Below are 21,842 nucleotides of genomic sequence, written 5' to 3'. Positions count from 1 at the left end.
TCTTCAGAGGTATGGCAGTATTTCAGCACATCTTCAGTGGTATGGCAGTATTTCAACACATCTTCAGAGGTATGGCAGTATTTCAGCACATCTTCAGAGGTATGGCAGTATTTCAGCACATCTTCAGAGGTATGGCAGTAGTTTCAGCGCATCTTCAGAGGTATGGCAGTATTTCAACACATCTCCAGAGGTATGGCAGTATTTCAGCGCATCTTCAGAGGTATGGCAGTATTTCAGCGCATCTTCAGTGGTATGGCAGTATTTCGGCACATCTTCAGAGGTATGGCAGTATTTCAGCGCATCTTCAGTGGTATGGCAGTATTTCAACACATCTTCAGAGGTATGGCAGTATTTCAGCGCATCTTCAGAGGTATGGCAGTATTTCAGCGCATCTTCAGTGGTATGGCAGTATTTCAGCGTATCTCCAGAGGTATGGCAGTATTTCGGCACATCTTCAGAGGTATGGCAGTATTTCAGCACATCTTCAGAGGTATGGCAGTATTTCAGCACATCTTCAGAGGTATGGCAGTATTTCAGCACATCTTCAGTGGTATGGCAGTATTTCAGCGCATCTTCAGAGGTATGGCAGTATTTCAGCTCATCTTCAGAGGTATGGCAGTATTTCAGCTCATCTTCAGAGGTATGGCAGTATTTCAGCACATCTTCAGTGGTATGGCAGTATTTCAGCACATCTTCAGTGGTATGGCAGTATTTCAACACATCTTCAGAGGTATGGCAGTATTTCGGCTACAGGTAAACCGATGTTAACCAAGTGTTGCGCAAAAAGTGCTTCAGTTGTGGCAACAACAAGAGGCAATACGACAAATGTATTCAATGATTTGAAGAAGAACCGTCCCTTACTTTACGGCGACTGCCTGGTGAAAACAAGCGACAGACCGCAGCCACAGCCCCTCGGCCACAGCCCCTCGGCCACAGCCCCTCGGCCACAGCCCCTCGGCCACAGCCCCTCGGCCACAGCCCCCCGGCCACAGCCCCCCGGCCACAGCCCCCCGGCCACAGCCCCCCGGCCACAGCCCCTCGGCCACAGCCCCTCGGCCACAGCCAGCCACCTACGTTAAAACAGGCATTGATTGCCGATGCGCTTTCAAGTGTAATGCCCTACAAAAAAAAACATCCCGCAGACACAGAAAATCACAGTCTATCACATAGCCAAAGACATGGTTCCTATTTACACTGTCAGCAAAGACGGCTTCAAGAAGATGACAAACAAGCTGGGTCAGGTGATACAACGTTCCATCTCGCACAGAGCCCATTTCTCCCAAGTCGCCATCCCAACATTAACAAAAAAAGTTGAAACAGAGCTCAAATATGATCAATATTGCCACAACAGACCTTTGGTCTAGGACAGGGTAGACAACCCTGGTCCTGGAATGATGCAGGAACTTCCTGGTTTTTAATTTAAAACGGACCTGGAAGACCAGGTGTGTTGGATTTAGGCAATCACTGAACTGATCAATTAGCTCAGAGGGTCAAGGCTGCGTTCAGTACATAAGAACATTCAACTGAACGGGAAACGGTGCTGTCGTTCAGTACAAACCGTTCCAACGACGTAGTAAACCTTCAAGTGAACTGAACGCACCCCCTGGCGTGGTGCCTAGTTGGTTCCCTACATTAGTTTGACAGTACACTTTATTGATGAGGAGTTTCAGCTGAAAGGTTGGTGCTCGCGAACCTCATACTTCCCCGGAGATCACAGGGAGACAACATGTCTCTGGGGTTGGGAGGAGCTTTAGTCTCCTGGGGACTGAATGATGAGCAGCCAGTGTGATAGGGTTGAGAGAAGCTTTAGTCTCCTGGGGACTGAATGATGAGCAGCCAGTGTGATAGGGTTGGGAGGAGCTTTAGTCTCCTGGGGACTGAATGATGAGCAGCCAGTGTGATGGGGTTGAGAGGAGCTTTAGTCTCCTGGGGACTGAATGATGAGCAGCCAGTGTGATAGGGTTGGGAGGAGCTTTAGTCTCCTGGGGACTGAATGATGAGCAGCCAGTGTGATAGGGTTGGGAGGAGCTTTAGTCTCCTGGGGACTGAATGATGAGCAGCCAGTGTGATAGGGTTGGGAGGAGCTTTAGTCTCCTGGGGACTGAATGATGAGCAGCCAGTGTGATAGGGTTGAGAGGAGCTTTAGTCTCCTGGGGACTGAATGATGAGCAGCCAGTGTGATAGGGTTGGGAGGAGCTTTAGTCTCCTGGGGACTGAATAAAGACAGCCAGTGTGATAGGGTTGGGAGGAGCTTTAGTCTCCTGGGGACTGAATGATGAGCAGCCAGTGTGATAGGGTTGGGAGGAGCTTTAGTCTCCTGGGGACTGAATGATGAGCAGCCAGTGTGATAGGGTTGAGAGGAGCTTTAGTCTCCTGGGGACTGAATGATGAGCAGCCAGTGTGATAGGGTTGAGAGGAGCTTTAGTCTCCTGGGGACTGAATGATGAGCAGCCAGTGTGATAGGGTTGAGAGGAGCTTTAGTCTCCTGGGGACTGAATGATGAGCAGCCAGTGTGATAGGGTTGGGAGGAGCTTTAGTCTCCTGGGGACTGAATGATGAGCAGCCAGTGTGATAGGGTTGGGAGGAGCTTTAGTCTCCTGGGGACTGAATGATGAGCAGCCAGTGTGATAGGGTTGAGAGGAGCTTTAGTCTCCTGGGGACTGAATGATGAGCAGCCAGTGTGATAGGGTTGGGAGGAGCTTTAGTCTCCTGGGGACTGAATGATGAGCAGCCAGTGTGATAGGGTTGGGAGGAGCTTTAGTCTCCTGGGGACTGAATGATGAGCAGCCAGTGTGATGGGGTTGGGAGGAGCTTTAGTCTCCTGGGGACTGAATGATGAGCAGCCAGTGTGATAGGGTTGGGAGGAGCTTTAGTCTCCTGGGGACTGAATGATGAGCAGCCAGTGTGATGGGGTTGGGAGGAGCTTTAGTCTCCTGGGGACTGAATGATGAGCAGCCAGTGTGATAATCAGGACGTGGTAAAGACCATCGCGTTGAATAACTGAACCAGACAAGATGCAATGTTTTGGACACAGGATGCACCTTGCTATCAGTACGTGTTATACGTTTTTTAAGGCACTTGTGTAATTATGTACAAGTAGGCTCAATCATAAGCTTCCTATACACACACACTCACCCCATCCCCAGTAGTAGGGCTGGCCTGGCACAAACTCTGCTGCCATAACCCAGTCACCTGCCCCTGATCCATGGGGGTTCTCTGGGCCATCTGCTGACTCACCAGCCCCTGGTCCACTGGGCAGAGGGGCTGGAGCGCTGGCACTGAGGGAGGAAGGGGTGAGGGGGGCGCAGGCAGAGGGCGGCAGCGTCGGCTTGGGCCCAGGCATGTCTTCTTTAGAGTGTTCAAACCTGGATGGAGGAAAGGAGAGAGGGCAGAGAGAGAGAGAGAGAGACAGAGAGAGAGAGAGACAGAGACCGAGACAGAGAGGGCAGAGAGAGAGAGGGCAGAGACAAAGACGGTTTATATACAATACCAGTCAAAGGTTTGGACAGACCTACTCATTCAAGGGTTTTTCTTTATTTTTACTATTTTCTAAAACCAAAAAAAGTGTTAAATCAAAATATATTTCATATTTGAGATTCTTCAAAGTAGCCACCCTCTGCCTTGAAGACAGCTTTGGCACTCTCTCAACCAGCTTCATGAGGTAGTCACCTGCAATGCATTTTACTTAACAGGTGTGCCTTCTTAACTTAATTTGTGGTATTTCTTTCCTCCTTAATGCGTTTGAGCCAATCAGTTGTGTTGTGACAAGGTAGGGGGGGTATACAGAAGAAAGACCAAGTCCCTATTATGGCAAGAACAGCTCGAATAAGCAACGAGAAATGACAGTCCATTACTTTCAGACACGAAAATGTCAAGAACTTTGAAAGTTTCTTCAAGTGCAGTCGCAAAAACCATCAAGTGCTATGATGAAACTGGCTCTCATGAGGACCGCCACAGGAAAGGAAGACCCAGAGTTACCTCTGCTGGAGAGGATAAGTTCATTAGTTACAGTGGGCGCCAAAATTACTGGTACCACTGACTGGCAATGCACAAACAATACTTAAAAAAATATAAAACAATATAATTATAGAGAAACTCAAAATACCAACATGTGAGAAATACTGTACTTTATTAAATGTTTCAATGGAACCAACCAAAATCATACAATTATTTAATACAAAATAAGTCACCAAAATCAAGGGTTTCATAATTATTGGCACTCCTCATTTAGTACTTAGTGCAACCACCTCTGGCAAGGATAACAGCATGGAGTCTTTTCCTGTAATGTTTAACAAGGTTAAGGAACACATTTGGGAGGGATTTTGGACCATTCCCTCTATGCAGATCCTTTCAAGATCCTTCACATTCTTGGGTTTGCTCTTATCAACTGCCCTCTTCAACTCAGCCCACAGATTTTGGATTGGATTTGAGGTCCGGCGACTGAGATGGCCATGGCAGAACATCGATTTTGTTGTCACAGAAACCATTTCTGTGTGGATCTTGAGGTATGTTTTGGGTCATTGTCTTGTTGGAAAGTCCAGCTATGGCCAAGTCCCAGCCTTCTGGCCGAGGCAACCAGATTGTCAGCCAAAATTGCCTGATACTTGTTGGAATTCATTACGCCATCAAATCTTAACCAGTGCCCCTGGACCTCTGGAATTAAAAACAGCCCCAGAACATCACTGGACCCACCACCATATTTCACCGTGGGTATGAGGTGCCTCTCCTTGCATGCCGATGCTGTATCTGACCAAAACGTTCAATTTTGGTCTCATCTGACCAGAGCACCTTCTTCCAGTCATAATTTAAATGACGTTTGGCAAACTCCAAGCGTTGTGTCTTGGGGTCAAGAAAGGGCTTTCTTCTAGCAACCCTTCCAAAAGAGCCTGTGGTTGTGGCGGCGTCCGATGGTGCTTTTTGAAACCTGGTGAACCCAAGACGCCACCAGGGCCTGCAATTCTTTCACAGTGATTCTTGGGGATTTTGTTGCTTCTCTCACCATCCTCCACCCTATCCTGGGCGGCAAAATGCATTTGCGTCCTCTACCCGTGAGGTTAACTGTTCCATATCTTAAAAAAATAAAAATAAAAGAAGAAAGTTATAATTGGTATATTCAATCGTTTGTGGATCTTCTTGTAGCCATGACCAGATTTATTAAGGTCTACAACCATCTGTCTCTTTTGAACTGCCAGTTCTTATGTTTTCTTCATGTGGAATTTAATTCCTGGTTTAATTTTGGTAGATGTTATTTACAATAAACTTTAAAAAAGGTGCCATTAATTGTGAAACCTTGATTTGGAGGACATTGATTTTTAATTAAATCAATAAATGATTTTTGTAGGTTCCATTGGAACATTAATATAGTACAGTATTTCTCACGTTGAGTTTCTCTAAAAAATAAACAATATAATTATAAAGTATTGGTTTGTGCATTGCCAGTCAGGTGTGCCAGTAATTTTGGAGCCCACTAACTGCACATCAGACTGCAGCCAAAATAAATGCTTCAGAGTTCAAGTAACAGACACATCTCAACATCAACTGCTCAGAGGAGACTGTGTGAATCAGGCCTTCATGGTTGAATTGCTGCAAAGAAACCACTACTAAAGGACACCAATAAGAAGAGACTTGCTTGGGCCAAGAAACATGAGCAATGGACATTAGACCGGTGGAAATCTGACCTTTGGTCTGATGTCTCCAAATGTGAGATTTTTGGTTCCAACCGCCGTGTCTTTGTGAGACGCGGTGTGGGTGAACGGATGATCTCCGCATGTGTGGTTCCCACCGTGAAGCACGGAGGTGGTGTGATGGTGCTTTGCACACCTCCAGGCTGTGTAAGGACTATTTGACCATAAACGAGAGTGATGGAGTGCTGCATCAGATGACCTGGCCTCCACAATCACCCGACCTCAACCCAATTGAGATGGTTTGGGATGAGTTGGACCGCAGAGTGAAGGAAAAGCAGCCAAGTGCTCAGCATATGTGGGAACTCCTTCAAGACGGTTGGAAAATCATTCCTCATGAAGCTGCTTGAGAGAATGACAAGAGTGTGAAAAGCTGTCATCAAGGCAAAGGGTGGCTATTTGAAGAATCTGAAATATATTTTGATTTGTTTATGTAGTAACTTTTTTGGTTACTACATGATTCCATGTGTGTTATTTTATAGTTTTGATGTCTTCACTATTATTCTACAATGTAGACAATAAATAAAAACCCTTGAATGAGTAGGTGTGTCCAAACTTTTGACTGGTACTGTAGGCTATCAAAATAGTCATGTCATCCACTCCTCAAGTTCTTTTCTTGCAGGGAACTGAACTCATCTTACATCCAACTTTTTATTTATTTATGACAACGCTTCACGGTTAGCTCCCTCAGAACCTCTGACTACTGCTATTCTATATACACCTGTGTGTAGACTACTACCACATTTACATTTAAGTCATTTAGCAGACGCTCTTATCCAGAGAGACTTACAGTAGTGAGTCATTTAGCAGACGCTCTTATCCAGAGAGACTTACAGTAGTGAGTCATTTAGCAGACGCTCTTATCCAGAGAGACGTACAGTAGTGAGTCATTTAGCAGACGCTCTTATCCAGAGAGACTTACAGTAGTGAGTCATTTAGCAGACGCTCTTATCCAGAGAGACTTACAGTAGTGAGTCATTTAGCAGACGCTCTTATCCAGAGAGACTTACAGTAGTGAGTCATTTAGCAGACACTCTTATCCAGAGAGACTTACAGTAGTGAGTCATTTAGCAGACACTCTTATCCAGAGAGACTTACAGTAGTGAGTCATTTAGCAGACGCTCTTATCCAGAGAGACTTACAGTAGTGAGTCATTTAGCAGACGCTCTTATCCAGAGAGACTTACAGTAGTGAGTCATTTAGCAGACGCTCTTATCCAGAGAGACTTACAGTAGTGAGTCATTTAGCAGACACTCTTATCCAGAGAGACTTACAGTAGTGAGTCATTTAGCAGACACTCTTATCCAGAGAGACTTACAGTAGTGAGTCATTTAGCAGACGCTCTTATCCAGAGAGACTTACAGTAGTGAGTCATTTAGCAGACGCTCTTATCCAGAGAGACTTACAGTAGTGAGTCATTTAGCAGACGCTCTTATCCAGAGAGACTTACAGTAGTGAGTCATTTAGCAGACGCTCTTATCCAGAGAGACTTACAGTAGTGAGTCATTTAGCAGACGCTCTTATCCAGAGAGACTTACAGTAGTGAGTCATTTAGCAGACACTCTTATCCAGAGAGACTTACAATAGCAGACATACAGTTGAGGTCGGAAGTTTACATAGACCTTAGCCAAATACATTTAAACTCAGTTTTTCACAATTCCTGACATTTAATCCTAGTAAAAATTCCCTGTGTCTTAGGTCAGTTAGGATCACCACTTTATTTTTAAGAATGTGAAACGTCATAATAATTGTAGATAGAATGATTTATTTAAGCTCTGGACTGGGTCTAGGTTTAGACTACAGCTGAATACCTCTGGACTGGGTCTGGGTTTAGACTACAGCTGAATACCTCTGGACTGGGTCTGGGTTTAGACTACAGCTGAATACCTCTGGACTGGGTCTAGGTTTAGACTACAGCTGAATACCTCTGGACTGGGTCTAGGTTTAGACTACAGCTGAATACCTCTGGACTGGGTCTAGGTTTAGACTACAGCTGAATACCTCTGGACTGGGTCTAGGTTTAGGTTTAGACTACAGCTGAATACCTCTGGACTGGGTCTAGGTTTAGGTTTAGACTACAGCTGAATACCTCTGGACTGGGTCTGGGTTTAGACTACAGCTGAATACCTCTGGACTGGGTCTAGGTTTCTACTAGTCTACTTAGAGACCCAGAGAGACCACCTCTACTAGCCACCCTGGCCTTAGAGACCACCTCTACTAGCCACCCTGGCCTTAGAGACCCAGACAGACCACCTCTACTACTACTACTACTACTACTAACCTGTGTGGCCTTAGAGACAGGAGAGGGGAGGGAGGGAGAGGCAGGGGGAGGAAGAGGGGTGGGAGAGACAGGGGGAGGGAGATGAGGGGAGGGAGAGAGAGGCAGGAGGAGGAAGAGGGGAGGGAGAGACAGGGGGAGGGAGATGGAGGTATGCATAAATGAATGACTGAAGAGCCGTGGAAACACTGCTGCAGAATGGAGGGACGAACCAACAGGAGGGAGGAGGGCAGTCAGAAAGAACAGCAGAGGGAGAGAGAGAGACACGGTTATGCAATTGCCATGAACGCTGCAGTGCTCTCCATCTGGCCTGGGGCTGCAGAAAGACCGACTACGTCCCAAATGGAACCCCATTCCCTTCATAGAGCACTACTTTAGATCAGACCTATGGGCCCTGGTTAAAAGTAGTGCACTATATAGGGAGCCAATTGGGACCCAGAGAGAGAACTCCACAACAGCTCCACGACCCAGTAGTTCATCTACAATGAAGTCCCCACAGAGGTGCCTATTCTCTGGCTGCCCCTCCTCTCCTCACTCCTCCTCCACCCCTACTCTTCCCCTCCTCCTCCACTCCTCCTCCTCTTCACCCCCACCCCATCCCCTCCTCCAGCTCCCTATGGTATAATGAGGGCTGATGCATCTCCGTCATATGGACTGACTGACTGAGGAATGTTCCTTTACAAACCAACAGCACAATGCTACACCAGGTTTAAGCCATCTCAGTGGGTAGGCTAGTAGTCATGGAAATGCTGAATATGGATTCAGTATGTAAAAGTAACAGTTATTACCATATCCATCCAGACAGCTAACAAAATACATTCCCTTTAGGGCTAGTTACGCAACAACAACAGCACAATACTACCCAGGTTCAGGTCTAAGCTGTACTCCTGAGTGGCGCAGTGGTCTAAGGCACTGCATCGCAGTGCTAACTGTGCCACTAGAGATCCTGGTTCGAATCCAGGCTCTGTCGCAGCCGGCCGCGACCGGGAGACTCATGGGCGGCGCACAATTGGCCCAGGGTAGGGGAGGGAATGGCCGGCAGGGATGTAGCTCAGTCGATAGAGCATGGCGTTTGCAACGGCAGGGGGTTTGATTCCCACAGGGGGCCAGTATAAAAAAAATAAATAGATGTATTCACTAACTGTAAGTCGCTCTGGATAGGAGCGTCTGCTAAATGACTAAAATGTAAATGTAAGCCATCTCATTGGGTAGGCTAGTAGTCAGATGCTCAGAGTCAGCAGCCTATGGATGGACTATGCAAATCTTTGTTATTACCATATATCCAGGCTAGACGGCTAACAAAAGCAACGGAGTGCATCCCAAATAGCACCCCTATCCCCCCGATATAGTGCACTACTTTTGATCAGTTCACTAAAAACAGGGGGGGAAAAAAGGGTGCCGTTTTGGGACGCAGCCATTCCCTAACAGACAGTTGACCTGGGAGCAGCTAGCAGCTGTAACTATGGGGATGTTAACTATGGGATGGTAACTATGGGGATGCTGCTAAAAGCTTAGACTAATAGGGGAGGCGCTGTCTGAATGAACCGGCTGAACTCACGTCTGGTTCAAGACTCAAAATGAGAAGTCTACAAAAACGACTGAATCAGAATGAGTTCAGTGAGATTTCTTAAGATGTGACGTAGGCCGTCTCCCACTCTGACAGGACAGCCTGCATTGTGGCTCCTGGATATCATTGATTTAGCCTATTTGTTTAAAAAACACAAATAGTGGTCAATTTAATGTTCACTACTACCTGTAGCCTATATAGGGCTCCCGAGTGGAGCAGCGGTCTAAGGCACTGCATCTCAGTGCTAGAGGCGTCACTACAGACCGAGTGGAGCAGCGGTCTAAGGCACTGCATCTCAGTGCTTGAGGCGTCACTACAGACCGAGTGGCGCAGCGGTCTAAGGCGCTGCATCTCAGTGCTTGAGGCGTCACTACAGACACCCCCTGGTTCGATTCCAGGCTGTATCACAACCGGCCCGTGATTGGGAGTCCAATAGGGCGGCACACAATTGGCCCAGCGTCGTCCGGGTTTGGCCGGTTGGCCCAGCGTCGTCCGGGTTTGGCCGGCGTAGGCCGTCATTGTAAATAAGAATGTGTTCTTAACCCTCAGCGCCACGTCAGGGTGACCCACTCTTTCTCTTCTCATAACAAAGTGGCACATTTCAGTTTCAAACCCATTTTCCCAGCCTGTCATTTACAAAAACAAATACGAACACCACCACGAACGGCCTTGCTTGGGCAAACATTGATAGGAGTAACATCACAGCATGAATTTGGGGTTTTCATGAGCTGTAAGCCGTAATCATCAAGATTAAAACAAATACAGCCTTGAACTAGTTCACTTTTTGTGTAATTAATCCACGATATGAGTTTCACTTTGTCAATTGAATTATTGAAATTACTTAACTTTTCCACAATATTCTAATTTACTGAGCTGCACGTGTAGATGAAGCCTGAGCTGGAATGTGAAGCTAACTGAAGCTGGTTAGCTTTACGGTTTTCTAAGTAGATCTAGATTGCTTCATAAGATACCCCTCAGGTGGGCGATAGATCATGTTAAGCTTGAGTGGACAAGTGACAGTGACTGCATGGAATTCAAATGAGAAGATTGACAGGAGAACAGGAAATCACCACTTAGGAGAAATGAGAAGCCCTGTGCCACCACCGCGACGACCCGATGCGCTCAGGACTATGAGAGAACATAGATGAGGAGCGAGGAACTGGGGTAATCCATGTCTCCATCAGGGCAATATGGGCTGATATGACAGCAGACGATGGATCATTGCTAGGGCCCTTAAAATGACCACTAGTCTGGTCGATGGCTGGTACGGACGTTAGCCTGGTCGATGGCTGGTACGGGCGTTAGCCTGGTCGATGGCTGGTACGGGCGTTAGCCTGGTCGATGGCTGGTACGGGCGTTAGCCTGGTCGATGGCTGGTACGGGCGTTAGCCTGGTCGATGGCTGGTACGGGCGTTAGCCTGGTCGATGGCTGGTACGGGCGTTAGCCTGGTCGATGGCTGGTACGGGCGTTAGCCTGGTCGATGGCTGGTACGGGCGTTAGCCTGGTCGATGGCTGGTACGGGCGTTAGCCTGGTCGATGGCTGGTACGGGCGTGTGCGTGCATGTAAGCAACGTGAAAAGCATGTAGACATTAGGAAACCGCTGTGTCGTTTCGTGGCATTGCTTTCTCAGGTGTCAGATGATTCCCTGGAAGAGCATTCCACTACATTTACGTCATTAGCAGACACTCTTATCCAGAGCGACTTACAGTTAGTGAGTGCATACATTATTGTTATTATTATTATTATTTTATTTTTTATACCCCCCCGTGGGAATTGAACCCACAACCCTGGCGTTGCAAACGCCATGCTCTACCAATTGAGCTACATCCCCTGCCGGCCATTCCCTCCCCTACCCTAGACGTCGCTGGGCCAATTGTGCGCCGCCCCATGGGTCTCCCGGTCGCGGCCGGCTACGACAGAGCCTGGATTCGAACCAGGATCTCTAGTGGCACAGCTAGCACTGCGATGCAGTGCCTTAGACCACTGCGCCACTCGGGAGACAACACAGCCTGCTAACTCTTATCAGAAGCAAATCTGACTAATCAGTCACCAACTGCACTAAACATACTGTATCCTACTCCTGGTGCCGTCTCCGTGTGAGTCAATACTAAACATACTGTATCCTACTCCTGGTGCCGTCTCCGTGTGAGTCAATACTAAACATACTGTATCCTACTCCTGGTGCCGTCTCCGTGTGAGTCAATACTAAACATACTGTATCCTACTCCTGGTGCCGTCTCCGTGTGAGTCAATACTAAACATACTGTATCCTACTCCTGGTGCCGTCTCCGTGTGAGTCAATACTAAACATACTGTATCCTACTCCTGGTGCCGTCTCCGTGTGAGTCAATACTAAACATACTGTATCCTACTCCTGGTGCCGTCTCCGTGTGAGTCAATACTAAACATACTGTATCCTACTCCTGGTGCCGTCTCCGTGTGAGTCAATACTAAACATACTGTATCCTACTCCTGGTGCCGTCTCCGTGTGAGTCAATACTAAACATACTGTCTCCTACTCCTGGTGCCGTCTCCGTGTGAGTCAATACTAAACATACTGTCTCCTACTCCTGGTGCCGTCTCCGTGTGAGTCAATACTAAACATACTGTCTCCTACTCCTGGTGCCGTCTCCGTGTGAGTCAATACTAAACATACTGTATCCTACTCCTGGTGCCGTCTCCGTGTGAGTCAATACTAAACATACTGTATCCTACTCCTGGTGCCGTCTCCGTGTGAGTCAATACTAAACATACTGTCTCCTACTCCTGGTGCCGTCTCCGTGTGAGTCAATACTAAACATACTGTCTCCTACTCCTGGTGCCGTCTCCGTGTGAGTCAATACTAAACATACTGTCTCCTACTCCTGGTGCCGTCTCCGTGTGAGTCAATACTAAACATACTGTCTCCTACTCCTGGTGCCGTCTCCGTGTGAGTCAATACTAAACATACTGTCTCCTACTCCTGGTGCCGTCTCCGTGTGAGTCAATACTAAACATACTGTATCCTACTCGTGGTGCCGTCTCCGTGTGAGTCAATACTAAACATACTGTATCCTACTCGTGGTGCCGTCTCCGTGTGAGTCAATACTAAACATACTGTATCCTACTCGTGGTGCCGTCTCCGTGTGAGTCAATACTAAACATACTGTATCCTACTCCTGGTGCCGTCTCCGTGTGAGTCAATACTAAACATACTGTATCCTACTCCTGGTGCCGTCTCCGTGTGAGTCAATACTAAACATACTGTCTCCTACTCCTGGTGCCGTCTCCGTGTGAGTCAATACTAAACATACTGTCTCCTACTCCTGGTGCCGTCTCCGTGTGAGTCAATACTAAACATACTGTCTCCTACTCCTGGTGCCGTCTCCGTGTGAGTCAATACTAAACATACTGTCTCCTACTCCTGGTGCCGTCTCCGTGTGAGTCAATACTAAACATACTGTATCCTACTCCTGGTGCCGTCTCCGTGTGAGTCAATACTAAACATACTGTATCCTACTCCTGGTGCCGTCTCCGTGTGAGTCAATACTAAACATACTGTCTCCTACTCCTGGTGCCGTCTCCGTGTTAGTCAACACTAAACATACTGTCTCCTACTCCTGGTGCCGTCTCCGTGTGAGTCAATACTAAACATACTGTATCCTACTCCTGGTGCCGTCTCCGTGTGAGTCAATACTAAACATACTGTATCCTACTCCTGGTGCCGTCTTCGTGTGAGTCAATACTAAACATACTGTCTCCTACTCCTGGTGCCGTCTCCGTGTGAGTCAATACTAAACACACTGTCTCCTACTCCTGGTGCCGTCTCCGTGTGAGTCAATACTAAACACACTGTCTCCTACTCCTGGTGCCGTCTCCGTGTGAGTCAATACTAAACACACTGTATCCTACTCCTGGTGCCGTCTCCGTGTGAGTCAATACTAAACATACTGTATCCTACTCCTGGTGCCGTCTCCGTGTGAGTCAATACTAAACACACTGTATCCTACTCCTGGTGCCGTCTCCGTGTGAGTCAATACTAAACATACTGTATCCTTCTCCTGGTGCCGTCTCCGTGTGAGTCAATACTAAACATACTGTATCCTACTCCTGGTGCTGTCTCCGTGTGAGTCAATACTAAACATACTGTATCCTACTCCTGGTGCCGTCTCCGTGTGAGTCAATACTAAACATACTGTATCCTTCTCCTGGTGCCGTCTCCGTGTGAGTCAATACTAAACATACTGTATCCTACTCCTGGTGCCGTCTCTGTGTGAGTCAATACTAAACATACTGTATCCTACTCCTGGTGCCGTCTCCGTGTGAGTCAATACTAAACATACTGTATCCTACTCCTGGTGCCGTCTCCGTGTTAGTCAACACTAAACATACTGTATCCTACTCCTGGTGCTGTCTCTATTAGTCAATACTAAACATACTGTATCCTACTCCTGGTGCTGTCTCTATTAGTCAATACTAAACATACTGTATCCTACTCCTGGTGCCGTCTCCGTGTGAGTCAATACTAAACATACTGTATCCTACTCCTGGTGCTGTCTCCGTGTGAGTCAATACTAAACATACTGTATCCTACTCCTGGTGCCGTCTCCGTGTGAGTCAATACTAAACAGACTGTATCCTACTCCTGGTGCCGTCTCCGTGTGAGTCAATACTAAACATACTGTATCCTACTCCTGGTGCTGTCTCCGTGTGAGTCAATACTAAACATACTGTATCCTACTCCTGGTGCCGTCTCCGTGTGAGTCAATACTAAACATACTGTATCCTACGCATGCAGAATGTAATACGAATGGTCTTCATCATTCTTGGCCTCCGACCGTAAGGCTACTGAGGGTAGTGCGTACGGCCCAGTACATCACTGGGGGCCGAGCTCCCTGACATCCAGGACCTCTATACCAGGCGGTGTCAGAGGAAGGCCCAGTACATCACTGGGGGCCGAGCTCCCTGCCATCCAGGACCTCTATACCAGGCGGTGTCAGAGGAAGGCCCAGTACATCACTGGGACCGAGCTCCCTGCCATCCAGGACCTCTATACCAGGCGGTGTCAGAGGAAGCGCTATAAATTGTCAAAGACTTCAGCAACACCAAAGGGGTACCGACGCACCAGGTCTGGAAACAGGACCCTGAACAGATTCTACCCCCCAAGCAATAAGACTGATAAATAGTTAGTTGAAGATGCACTATGCAGACATCGCTCCGCTATTTCCTGGTTACAAAAATGATAATAGTTCACCTACTTTCAGTATGTGACAGAACAAGCCAGTGTAGTGGAGAGAACCACTGTACCATCTAAACCGCTGGGAAATATATTTTCCACAACCAAAAATAGGATATTTTTCAGCTATTGGAAGCTGATGTACAAAAACCGAAAGTAAAACAAAAAGCAAAAATGAAACTTAAGAACGGGAAGCATAGAAATAGTCGCACATAGAACAGATCTACTACTTTAAAACTTGCTTTCAATGGGAATGACAGATCTATAACACATTTCTATGTGAAGTTGGTCAGGTCGCCCCAAAAAAGTTACATATTGCAGCTTTAAATAGTTCACCAAATAGCTACCCGGACGATTTGCATTGACCCTTTTTGCTCTCACTTTCATTTTTTTTTTTCTTTCTCAAATATGCTGCTGCTACCGTTTATTATCTATCCTGTTGCCTAGTCACTTTATCCCTACCTATATGTACATATCTACCTCAATTACCTCGTAGCCCTGCACATCGACTCGGTACGGTTACCCCTGTGTATATAGCCAAGTTATCCTTCCTTATTGCGTATTTATAATTTTACGGGTTGTATTTTTAGTCCTCTATTTTTCTCTCTCTCTGCATCGTTGGGAAGGTTTTAGATAATGTACGTTTCATTAATATACATTCAAAACAAAGAACACCACCACAAATAGCGTTACCATTTACTGAGTAGGGATAGTGGAACCTAACAGTCAACGTCTAGAGAGAGAAGTGGCGTGTTGGAGCACAGTCTCACAATGTTGCAGTCCCAGAAGTGGCGTGTTGGGGCACAGTCTCACAATGTTGCAGTCCCAGAAGTGGCGTGTTGGAGCACAGTCTCACAATGTTGCAGTCCCAGAAATGGCGTGTTGGAGCACAGTCTCACAATGTTGCAGTCCCAGAAATGGCGTGTTGGGGCACAGTCTCACAATGTTGCAGTCCCAGAAGTGGCGTGTTGGAGCACAGTCTCACAATGTTGCAGTCCCAGAAGTGGCGTGTTGGGGCACAGTCTCACAATGTTGCAGTCCCAGAAATGGCGTGTTGGGGCACAGTCTCACAATGTTGCAGTCCCAGAAGTGGCGTGTTGGAGCACAGTCTCACAATGTTGCAGTCCCAGAAGTGGCGTGTTGGGGCACAGTCTCACAATGTTGCAGTCCCAGAAGTGGCGTGTTGGAGCACAGTCTCACAATGTTGCAGTCCCAGAAATGGCGTGTTGGAGCACAGTCTCACAATGTTGCAGTCCCAGAAGTGGCGTGTTGGAGCACAGTCTCACAATGTTGCAGTCCCAGAAGTGGCGTGTTGGAGCACAGTCTCACAATGTTGCAGTCCCAGAAATGGCGTGTTGGAGCACAGTCTCACAATGTTGCAGTCCCAGAAATGGCGTGTTGGGGCACAGTCTCACAATGTTGCAGTCCCAGAAGTGGCGTGTTGGAGCACAGTCTCACAATGTTGCAGTCCCAGAAGTGGCGTGTTGGGGCACAGTCTCACAATGTTGCAGTCCCAGAAATGGCGTGTTGGGGCACAGTCTCACAATGTTGCAGTCCCAGAAATGGCGTGTTGGGGCACAGTCTCACAATGTTGCAGTCCCAGAAGTGGCGTGTTGGAGCACAGTCTCACAATGTTGCAGTCCCAGAAGTGGCGTGTTGGGGCACAGTCTCACAATGTTGCAGTCCCAGAAATGGCGTGTTGGGGCACAGTCTCACAATGTTGCAGTCCCAGAAATGGCGTGTTGGGGCACAGTCTCACAATGTTGCAGTCCCAGAAGTGGCGTGTTGGAGCACAGTCTCACAATGTTGCAGTCCCAGAAGTGGCGTGTTGGGGCACAGTCTCACAATGTTGCAGTCCCAGAAGTGGCGTGTTGGAGCACAGTCTCACAATGTTGCAGTCCCAGAAATGGCGTGTTGGAGCACAGTCTCACAATGTTGCAGTCCCAGAAGTGGCGTGTTGGAGCACAGTCTCACAATGTTGCAGTCCCAGAAGTGGCGTGTTGGAGCACAGTCTCACAATGTTGCAGTCCCAGAAATGGCGTGTTGGAGCACAGTCTCACAATGTTGCAGTCCCAGAAATGGCGTGTTGGGGCACAGTCTCACAATGTTGCAGTCCCAGAAATGGCGTGTTGGGGCACAGTCTCACAATGTTGCAGTCCCAGAAATGGCGTGTTGGAGCACAGTCTCACAATGTTGCAGTCCCAGAAATGAGAGCTTTTACTATCTATGCCGAAAGCCCGGGCCTCTGATTGAAACAGTAGCACTGTCAACACATGCTTCAGTATTTCCCCCCCCCTCTCTATAGGAGCATTCACGTGCCAAGGCCCTAATGATGTATCGAAAGGATCCCGCCCTGGTCACCAACGTAACTGACTGATGTAGAGAGAGACACAAGTGCCTCAGCAGAATGAAATCTAAAGCTTGTGCGGCGCTGAGACCAGAACTCTACCGTCTACGGGGAAAGCCTGGGCTCCGGACAGGGACAATAGAATTATCCCCACTGCATGTTTCAATAGTAAAATAAATCTGTCACCTGCTAAACTGATTCTACATTGAATTTAAATCTTTGACATGCTCAAACAAGCACGTGTATCTGTAGTTGGTGCTCTTCAACTCGAAAATGCACTAGACCGCGTAAGACAAAAACCCCACGAAGAGAAGACAACAGTCAAATGCACACGTGACCCCCCCAATGTCTGAATAGGGACGGCAGGGCTAGCTCAAAACTGCAGTAGGATGGATTCTCCTCACAGTGAGTGAAATCAGCCCATGCTTGGTGAATAGCACTTGGTTGATCTCTGGGAGCAGGACACAGGAGAGCTGAATAGATCACGTGAGACAAAAAAGTGAGAGAGACATTCATGAATAAAATCAAATATCGCCACCGCAAAAGGAATTTAGTTTGTGAGCTAGAAAACGGACATCATGACAGTCTGAGGCAGGGTAGTTTGTCAGACGGAGATCTCTCGAGCGGTCACCATCGGTCTACTACATTAGGTTACGGATAACGTGATTGGCAGACATAAATCAGCAGAGATAGTACCATGGATACTACACGAGTTTTGATTGGATATCAGTATAGTACACTGCGGCGATTGCCTGTCCAGCTAGCGAACTTCAGTATTGTGAAATAATTAGCAAGAATTGACATTGCCAACAAAAACAGAAATGTGTCCAGAATAAAGAAATATACACAACATGTAAAAACCAACTCCTCCCTCCACATTAGTGTTGAGCGGTTAACCGACATTACGTTTTTTTTTTTTTTTTTTTTTTAAATCGGTTATTAAAAAAACGAATTGACCGACGTTGGTTCAGTTACTTGAATTCCATTTAGTTGGGGGTTTTGTGAGCCCAACATGCCGTTTCTCTAGAGAGAAATCAAATCTTTCACGAGAGAAATCTGAGAAATGAAGTTGGGAACAATGTGGGATGCTGGGGCTGATGGGAATTGTAGTTTTAATTAAGCCAATATTCAACCGAGTTCAGCGAAGAAACGTGGTAATTAACAACAATGACCATAATTCATTGCGCCAGTTGTATTCCACCTCAGAGACTGATCAGAGAGGAAGAGGCGAAGATAGAGGTTTTACTCTCGCCAAAATAAGCACAATGACTTTCTATGGGCTTATTTTGGACCTAAGCTTGTCACCTGCCTTTGGGACAATGACTGCCATTGTTAGGGCGGAGACATGAGCATCTCATTATATACAGATCTCTGGACTGATACACTTTAACGCATGCTACGTTGGGTTAGATACACACAGACCACATGATAGAGGAGTGTACACAATGACGAGGGGGACAGAGACCGGTTGTGAAAGTATACCTCATCTACAGTGGCTTGCGAAAGTAAATGGCATTTTTCCTATTTTGTTGCTTTACAACCTGGAATTAAAATTGATTTATTGGGGGGGTTTGTATCATTTGATTTACGCAACATGCCTACCACTTTGAAGATGCAAACACGTTTTTGGGGTGAAACAAACAAGAAATAAGACAAAAAAAACTGAAAAACTTGAGCATGCATAACTATTCATTGTCCTGCTGGAAGGTGGACCTCTGTCCCAGTCTCAAATCTCTGGAAGACTGAAACAGGTTTCCCTCAAGAATTTCCCTGTATTTAGCGCCACCCATCATTCCTTCAATTCTGACCAGTTTCCCAGTCCCTGCCGATAAAAAACATCCCAACAGCATGATGCTGCCACCACCACGCTACACTGTGGGGATGGTGTTCTCGGGGTAATGAGAGGTGTTGGGTTTGCGCCAGACATAGCGTTTTCCTTGATGGCCAAAAAGCTCAATTTTAGTCTCATCTGACCAGAGTACCTTCTTCCATATGTTTGGGGAGTCTCCCACATGCCTTTTGGCGAACACCAAACGTGTTTTCTTATATATATTTTTTAAGCAATGGCTTTTTTCTGGCCACTCTTCCGTAAAGCCCAGCTCTGTGGAGTGTACGGCTTAAAGTGGTCCTATGGACAGATACTCCAATCTCCGCTGTGGAGCTTTGCAGCTCCTTCAGGGTTATCTTTGATTAATCCCCTCCTTGACTGGTCTGTGAGTTTTGGTGGGCGGCCCTCTCTTGGCAGGTTTGTTGTGGTGCCATATTCTTTCCATTTTTTAATAATGGATTTAATGGTGCTCCGTGGGATGTTCAAAGTTTCAGGTATTTTTTTTATAACCCAACCCTGATCTGTACTTCTCCACAACTTTGTCCCTGACCTGTTTGGAGAGCTCCTTGGTCTTCATGGTGCCCCTTGCTTGGTGGTGCCCCTTGCTTAGTGGTGTTGCAGACTCTGGGGCCTTTCAGAACAGGTGTATATATACTGAGATCACTTAGATTGCACACAGGTGGACTTTATTTAACTAATTATGTGACTTCTGAAGGTAATTGGTTGCACCAGATCTTATTTCGGGGCTTCATAGCAAACTTCACGCACCACTTTTCCATAATTTTTTTTTTGATTTTTTTTTTTTAACAAGTTATTTTTTTCATTTCACTTCAGCAATTTGGACTATTTTGTGTATGTCCATTACATGAAATCCAAATTAAAATCAATTTAAATTACATGTTGTAATGCAACAAAATAGGAAAAAACGCCAAGGGGGATGAATACTTTTGCAAGGCCCTGTACTATGAAGAACTAGTAAAATGATAGTCAGACAGCTCTGCAGCATACTTAGGCAGGCTAGCTAAATAGGATGACTTAAGACAGTACAGGAGGACATAACGTTAGATGGCCTGGCTGGCTGACTGCTACAGCCTGAGCAGAGACGAGATGATTAGGCTACTTTAAGGAATTAAAAATAATAAGTCATCAAATAAAACTAAGTAATATACACAACTGAAAGATTAAAACATTTTCATAGTAATTTCCTATTGATGTCTACCCAATGTGGAACTTAGAGACAATGGAAGATTTTAAATGTTTTGGCAATTGAATGTTCACTATTTTTAGCTTTGGAATTTCCATTAAAAATATCTATAATCATTGTAACGCCATTATTTCATAATGAATTTCATGTCAAAAATACATCAAAACCGAAAACAGTGATTATTTGTTTTATAGGTGATCTGATCTCAAAAAGCACTAATCGCTCAGCACTACTTGGCAGAGATCTATCACCTCGAAAACTAAAGCAGATAGCTTGCTATGGCCCACCACATATTATTACACTTTAAATATGCTTTACCTGCACCGGTCTCCGAACACACAGTTTCCTTTCTGAAAGAACTTGCAAATCATAGCTGCTGCTGGTGTGCTGCTGTTAAGATCATGGGAATATCGACAGTTGGTGCCTTCTTTGCAAAGCCCATGCATGAAATACCTGCGAATAACCAAAAGACAAAAGTCACACAGATGATTGAAATCTGCTCTGTTGAAATACCTGCGGACGGAAAGACAAAATGAAATGTCTCATAAAAATGATTTCACATCGATTACAGAGGTGTTCAAACTGAATTTAGCTTTTGAACCAAACATCGATGCTCGTTGTAAAACGTTACTGTGGCAATATGACAGAGGCTAGCAACAATTCTTCCTGTTATCAAAATGTAATTCATCACCTGCTGAAAATAAGGACATTGATGAGAAATATTGCACGAACTTTGACTCAATTTTCCGTTGGTTCCAACTAATATCCATCGGAATTCAAAGACCAGCTCGTCAAAAAGTAGCAAGATATTCAAAACTGCCATTGACGTTAATGAACAATTTCTGAGGGTAGTTAACTAGCTAACATTTTCTAACAAGGTAAATACTCACTGGTTTCTATAACTCTAGTTAGTTAACATTTAGCTGGTTGTCTCTACCGCATTTCAGCTTTGGTCGTGGAATGAAAGCTCTGCGGAAATGTCCAACCATCATACAACACCCGGAATCATTTCAGTGTTTGGTCGATGAAGATTACCCAACCATTTTATGATTTTAATGATATGAATTCAGGGTCTGTTTGCCGCTGGTTTTCCACGCGTTTTGCCTTTCGTGTTGCCATTGCGGATGTTACTGCCGTCTTTACTTTGAAGCGTCTGAGGAATAGCTCTAGCTAATGGTTGAACTGCAAGACGAACCAGTTTTACCATCGTCTGGCTGGATCACAACAAAACACAGCTGGGCTCACTACTGGAGCACAAAAGACGGCGCTGTATATCGCTTACAAACGGCCAAAACCGCCCGGGTGTTTTGCTAACAAACCGTGGACAACATCGAAATAGCTGTGCTAAATTGATTCCCGGGTCTTGTCCTACCTGCAGGTAACGTGTTTGGTCCAGCCTCCTGTTATTGCTGGAGCCGCTGTTGCTGCTGCCGCCTCCGCCATTGCTGTTATGTTGAGGTTGAAGCCCAGAACCCGGATCTTCCGGAAAGTCACGATCCAAATCGGGAATCTTCGGAAAAATTCGACGCCGCTGCTGTTATGTTGAGGTTGAAGCCCAGTACCCGGATCTTCCGGAAAGTCGCGATCTGCATCGGGAATCTTCGGAATAATTCGACGCCACTGCTGTTTCTCTGCTTGGTGACCTCTGTAAAGCACCGACCTACCGCCAGAGGGCACACCGGAGCAGCAGGGTATTTCAGGCAAATCGATCAAATAACCT

The 21,842-nt window shown here is 46.3% G+C and overlaps 1 protein-coding gene across 1 annotated transcript in view; it reads right to left on the bottom strand.

Moving 5' to 3' along the window:
* Positions 1-21,577, bottom strand: part of LOC311126155 (putative E3 ubiquitin-protein ligase makorin-1) — a 33,001-nt gene extending 11,424 nt beyond the window's left edge. The window contains exons 1-3 of the mRNA XM_084200174.1: positions 21,495-21,577; positions 20,441-20,575; positions 3,136-3,365 (exon numbers count right to left, since the gene is read on the bottom strand). Of these exons, the coding sequence (XP_084056300.1) occupies positions 3,136-3,365; positions 20,441-20,575; positions 21,495-21,565 (436 nt within the window). The 5' untranslated portion in view covers positions 21,566-21,577. The remainder of the gene's footprint in view (positions 1-3,135; positions 3,366-20,440; positions 20,576-21,494) is intronic.
* Between the last annotated feature and the right edge of the window lie 265 nt (positions 21,578-21,842).

The sequence above is a fragment of the Coregonus lavaretus genome, assembly GCF_964263955.1.
Source record: "Coregonus lavaretus genome assembly, contig: HAP1_SCAFFOLD_296, whole genome shotgun sequence".
Taxonomy (NCBI): Eukaryota; Metazoa; Chordata; class Actinopteri; order Salmoniformes; family Salmonidae; genus Coregonus; species Coregonus lavaretus.
Note: the sequence above shows the minus strand (reverse complement) of the source record. Positions and strands in the feature narration are given on the sequence as shown.